The following is a 6,528-nucleotide window of genomic DNA, read 5'->3' as shown; positions in this document are numbered from 1 at the left end:
GTGATTTACTTCAGATTTTGAATCATTTTATTCAAATATCTTTATTTTAGGTCACACAATATCTTCAGCGATTATTTGTAAATTTTGTTTTTCTTTTCATTGTGTTGCAAATTTTCCATTCATATTAATTTTACTGCTGTTAGCAGAAATATATTTTTGCAACTAAAATTTTACTGCTTTTAAGATATCATCTTAAATGACGAAAAACACCAGTTTAGTAAAACTAGTGATCTATTTTGAAACAGCATGTCTGGCCATGCACATCCTGTAAACAAAATAGCAAGAAATAGGGATTTTTTTTCAGGCAGACTGAAAAGTTATTTCTATGGACTTTGTCTTGCAGTAAGCTCTCACCCTATTGTCACCTAATAAATGTTATAAAATTACACGCTTTAAGAGTAGCGTAAACAGTAAAAAAAACCCGGAACCTAATAGTTAATGGGTGCAGAAAAATAATTTTCGAGTGTTTTCTGTTTTTTCATTTCAGAAAAAGAATTAGTGTGTGATAACAATGCAAACACAATTTAAAGTGGAATTTGCAGAAGTAATAATCAATGTGATGCTAGTGAAATAAAATTTTGCACAGGCATGGGAAGAAGTTGAAAGCGGTGCATGCATTATTTAGAAAGAAAAGTTTACTTTTTACTAAAAACTTTTTGCAGCAGTTGTTTGTTTGACCGGAAGTGGCTGCGAGGGGCGCGCTGCTCTCTGGGAGATGTAGTTCCGCCGCGCGGCCTGGGCTTTGCAGCCAACTCGGCGTTTGGGGGGAAAAATAAATAAACCCGGGGGGGAGTGGAAGGGGGAGAGAGGGCATCGTGAGAACAGGAGAGTCCGGGGAGCCGGGCCTGGGATAAGGAGGCCTTTCGGGTGGCGCTGGCCCCGGGGATCGTAGCGGGAGGATGCCCGGCTTCACCTGCTGCGTGCCCGGCTGCTACAACAACTCGCACCGGGACCGGGAGCTCCGCTTCTACACTTTCCCCAAGGACGAGGAGCAGCGCCGGCTCTGGCTGCAGAACATCTCCCGCACCGGGGTAACGGGCTGCTTCAGCACTTTCTACCCCACCACCGGGCACCGGGTGTGCAGCGCCCACTTCCCCGGCGGCAGGAAGACCTACTCGGTCAACGTGCCCACCATCTTCCCGCTCCGAGGGGTCAACGAGAGGAAGATCAGGCGCTCCCGCAAGAAGCCGCCGGCCGCCGCCGCCGCCGCCGGCCCCGAGGACGTCAAGCCCATCGACCTGTCGGGACCCTACTTCTTCTCCTCCTCGTCCTCGTCCTCCTCGCCCTCCCTCCCGGCGGCCGCCGCTGCCGCTGCCACCACCATCCCTCGCCCTGAGGCTCCCGAGTGCCTGGATCACTCCTACTCGCTCTCCTCCACCACCACCTCCGAGGAGCTGCTCAGGAAGCTGAACGAGCAGAAGGACATTATCGCCCTGATGGAGGTGAAGATCAAGGAGATGAAAGGCACCATCCGGCAGCTGAAGGTCAGCGAGGCCATCCTGCGGGAGGAGTTGAGGAACAAGGAGAAATTACTGTCCATGTCGGTCATCAGGAAGAAACACGGCATGTGACGGCTTGTATTTTTTATATATATATTACACGGACACTTTGCAGCTACCCGACCGAAGGCGGGAGAGAATTTAAAACAAAAGGAATAAACAAAACAAAAACAAGGATCATGTCCCGTCATGGCACGGGATATTAGGACGTGTGAAATTTGAGATGTGATAAAATAGTGTGACACCTCTTGCTTAATCTGTTTGTGTGTGTGTGTGTGTGCGTCCCAGACGATATGCATCCGTGGTTGTCGGTTATTTCACACGACAGGACAGGCTTGAGGTGCATTCTGCATGTTGCAGTACTAACATTAACATTAGGAGTAGTGAAGCAACAAGATACCGAACAGATTCATTTTTCACCCAAGTATCAGTCTCATATGACTTCACATAAGGAAACCAACTATATCTCAACAATGACGCGCGATCATTTCCTATCGAATATATATATGTTATGAATCAATGTTTTTGTTTCATTCTAATGATGCTATAAATTTAGTAGCTCCACATGATTTTGTATATTGCCCTCCATAAAGTTCCTGTATAACAGTAACCATAAAAGTATAACAAATACTTTGTAAATTGGTTTAATAAGATTTTTACTTTTTTGAAATTTTAGTGTTTTTGATAGGATTGCGAGACTATAAACATTGAACAAGCAAAGAGATAGAACAATACTTAAATACTCACAAATAAATGGGTTAGACTGGTGTTGGTTTTTCCTTTCCTAAACCTCTCCATCTGACTTTCCTCCTTAAAACACAACTCCGACAAAGCTTTAAGTCGCCCTTTCTAAGATCTTTGGCTGTGTCCAAATGCCTATTACATCTCTTATAAAGTGCTTTGGGACATTTTCGAGATCAATAATTCTGTAGTTTGATCTAGATCTGCTCATGATTTTATAATGCATGGAAACTCATCAGTCATTTACTGTTTAAAACATTTTAAATTAAAGTTCACTAAAGCACAATGCTAATAGTTAAAATATTTGATTTTTGAAAGAAAGCTGGAAGACCCATTTATAATGTAATCACTACAGAAAGCTATCATGGAATTCATGAAAATGTACCAGGTTTATTAAAGCAGGGCAAGTAATGCCACCATTGTGTTGATGCCCATCTGATATGTTGAAATAAGCGTCAGAACAATTCTGGACCTACAATACTGGATCTTAAATGAGTGTCAAATGCTATTATAGTGCATTATTTAATACAATTAAAGAATTATTGTAAAATTGTAAAGAATGATTTCAATAGCCCTACGCTGTATGTAGAGTAGCTGGTGAGCACAAAACTTCATTCTTAGTGATATTTCAGGTAACAAGCCTGAAACAAAGTTCAAACAGTTTATCACTATCTTATGGTCCCTGCAATTATATTAGAAACAAAATAGCGATGGAGAGGAGAGTTTTTATAAATTATTAGTTTCAAGGTTTGATTCATGACTGTAGTAGTTTTCACTACAAATATTTGTATTGAAATGCAAATACTGGAAATTACTGACTCTTCTTTCAGAAATATCAGCTTTGAAGCAATTCTGTTCATCACTGGTGAATTTTGTTGGTCCCTTTCATCCTGTTGTCCATCATTGCTGATTCTGACCTTTCTTATTTGTGATGGTGTTATTGCTGTTCTGAAAAAGGGCATCTATCTGAAATGTCAGAATCTGCTTTCTCTCTTCACAAATGCAGTCTGACCTGCTTTGTATTCTGAGTATTTTCTGTTTTTATTTCAATGACTTAAAGCATTGACTCCAATGGCAGCAATTGTTACGTGAAGATGCTCATACTGAAGGATTAATGATTGTGACATAATTACTGCAGCTTTACTTTGGAATAATCTGTAGTTGATTACTTGGGGATTGTATGTTTCATGGTGTGTCATATGCCGTGAGTATAACCATTACAATCAGCTTCATTATCCTTTCACTTACATTCTACTGCCCCATAATTCCCAATGTATTCACCATTGGTTGTAAAATGCTTTGGGATTTCCATAGCACATGTTAAGGTGCTATATTAATGCAAATTCTTTCTACCATGCCAGCAACAGTGATAAATTGAATATATATAATTTTAAATAACCAGTTGCTGCCAGTAAGTTCAATTCAAACTGACAGTGCCTCTAATGTTAACAAACCACTCAAGCTTTGCTGTAATTAAGTCATGTTCAAATGAAATAAAGTCTCTTATTTCACTGTTATCTCTCTTTGATTCTGTTTATAATACATAAAGCTCTTACAATTTTGCAGCTCTTATTCTACTTGGAATTCATGCTTTGATAACTAATAGTATTCATTATGTACTGGTAACATTTGTAAAAGGATATTAATACCATGTGATGATGACAAGAGAATAATAACTACTTATATTCTGGGAGCAGAACATCCCAGTAATTAACTGGAAGTTCTTCATAAAGTTTGCAGCAATATTGTCACAAATATTGAGTTTTCACTATGAAACATCACGTATCAACAGTATGAAACACGTTGGTAATTGGGGAGCACACGGACCAATTTGTTCATACATTAATCTGGTGAACCTAAGCACGCGGGGAAAAGTTACTTTTTTCACTTCTCTGTTTGATGTGGTCACAATAAACAAGTGGTGTTTGGATTAACCTCCACTATTTATTTCTGTGGGTATGAAGACTCCCTGGCAACAGTATAGTGCCTCACAATTTGATATAATAAAAAGACTGGGAAAGCTATTTTTTCCCAGAGGCAGCCTCTTAATTGGCTGACTCCATGCTTAAGAGGGCGGACCCCAATGCTGTGGACCGAATCTCAGGGGCCCCACCGAGAGAGGTGGGCACTGCTGAGGCGGGCGGGGGAATGCGACGGGGCCTCAAAATGGAGATGTCCTCAGAGGCACAAGTTTAAAGTAAAAATTAGAGAGTCCAAGCAGGCAGGCCCCTCAGGGCAGAGGCGACCTCCGACGACAGCATTTGGGTTGCAAGGGCTGCCTTTGCTGCAGGGAAGCTACCTGGAGCTGGTGGCCCCTCGCTGCCGGCGAGCCCTCTAAATCGCACCCAATTGGGGGCCCTAAATATGCAAATTGTCTGCCCTTCTCCGTTCAGCGGGCAAACAAAACTTCCCCAACGGCTGGAATGGGTTGAGGAGCGTTCCCTGTGGGGCTACCCGCTGTTTTCCAAACCACCCACGCACCCTCCGCTTCCAAGACAGCCACCCTCGGGTTGAAGCATTCAGCCACGGTGTCTGATTATTGATGTGGGCATCGGCGATTGTAGAACAGCAACCTCACTCGCATCCATCCCCTATTCTGCACAAACTTTACCCTTCTCCCCTCCCAACAGGCCATCGTAAGACTGTCAACAATATCCATCTGCAAGAACCAGATATGCAATGTGTCAGCGCCAACAGCGAATGGGTAAATTTTGCTGCTTACAATTTTTAAAACCGTCACACACAATATGGAGAGTGAATAAGTGGATGTTGGTAAACTGGGGCCAATTTCAAAGTGTTTGATCTAAAGCATAAGTTTAGCGGAGATCCTTTAACCGCCTCTGTTGTGACACCACGGGCTGCGGTATAATTTTATTTTCAGGCTGGTGTGAAAGCTTCTGGCGTGTATCAGTGCGACGACCCAATTTCCAAATACACTTTAATAAGAATGCGGTATAATTTCTTGTAGATATCGTTTCAGAGTGTTTAGCATTCACAGTGACAACAGTGTAGCTGTAAATTGGCGGGAAGTTGCATTTAAAAATGCCCCAGAAGTCCATTGGACTTCCTGCGTACCATGAATTTAGTGGTGGGGTCAGGAAATCCATATTCCTTGTTGCTAAAATGCAAAATAACCATTAGAGAGCGCACAAAAGCTCCGTTGTCACTAAACTCAATGCAGTGCTCAACGAGCAGAACAACTGAGCATCGTATTTTCAACAGGTACAATTCAGAGACCAGTAAAAACTCGTCAAGTATCATTCAGACGTCAGACAAATAAAGTGCCTTTGATTAGCAAAAAATGTTTTCTTTAGAAGCTTTATGGATGAGAGGAAAGCTGTAACATTCTAATTTTAAATACCAGGGATTACAATTTATCATTCATTAAAAAAGGCTGCATCATAACTGTGGATAGAACAAGAAAGAAGATACTATAACTTATTAAAAAGTTAGTTAATGCATATGCATAAGCTGCATATTTCCGGCAGTTGGAGCAACCAAAGTACCTTCAGCCCAGACTGCTGTCGTGGAGCGATGGGTAGACATACCCGGATCATCGTTTAGATGCGATTTGTTTCTTTTTATGATTTTTCCCCCTTATTCAAAAACTAGTTAATTTCTTCTCCTTCTTGGGGTTTTCTTGAATTCTCCACCACTCGACTGCAGTGTTTTAAATGTGTATTGAAATCACAATTCTCAGCAAGCTAATAGCAAAAAATGCATAGGAACAAGGGCCGGCTATTCAGCCCCTTTGGCCTGTGCGTGCAATAGTTGATCTCAACTCCATTTACCCACCTTCGCTTTATAACCCGTGATATCCTTACCTAATAGAAAATCCAAGTCCTGAACGCTCGAATTGTCCCAATAATTTAAACAAGATTTCAACAAACGAGAAATTGTGGTTGTTTTTCCTTTTCTATTAAATTTAGACACAATTATGAAATATAACAGATTTAAAGAAGGTTCTCTTTCCTTTCATTTTCTTTCCTTAACCCTTTTCTTATTGAAGGCATTGATTCACTCACTGATGCAATTTACACAAGTGCCTTCTCCAAGTCGCTTTTATTCAGATGAGCTCTGGTAACAGACTGCGGAGAACATGACACTGTTAAGACAGGCCAAAGGGGCTGAATAGCCGGCCCTATCCTTACCCAGTGTTTACATCTGGGCACTGGCATAGACATTAGACATAAGAATCCTATCCAAAATTCTCTTCCCTGCAAATAATGCAATCAAATATAACACCTCCACTAGTGCTGCAGATGAGGTTAGCTAAAGCAGCACAGGA

The 6,528-nt window shown here is 41.5% G+C and overlaps 1 protein-coding gene across 1 annotated transcript; it reads left to right on the top strand.

Annotated features, from left to right (window-relative positions):
• Positions 1-716: 716 nt before the first annotated feature.
• thap11 (THAP domain containing 11) lies at positions 717-3,757 on the top strand. Its single transcript, XM_078544179.1, has one exon. It carries the CDS (start codon positions 900-902, stop codon positions 1,569-1,571), a length of 672 nt encoding a protein of 223 aa, XP_078400305.1. The 5' UTR covers positions 717-899; the 3' UTR covers positions 1,572-3,757.
• The last annotated feature ends 2,771 nt before the right edge of the window (positions 3,758-6,528 follow it).

Source organism: Cetorhinus maximus, chromosome 6 (assembly GCF_964194155.1).
Source record: "Cetorhinus maximus chromosome 6, sCetMax3.hap1.1, whole genome shotgun sequence".
NCBI classification, from domain to species: domain Eukaryota; kingdom Metazoa; phylum Chordata; class Chondrichthyes; order Lamniformes; family Cetorhinidae; genus Cetorhinus; species Cetorhinus maximus.
The sequence above is the reverse complement of the archived record's forward strand: the minus strand, read 5'-3'. Positions and strand labels throughout refer to the sequence as shown.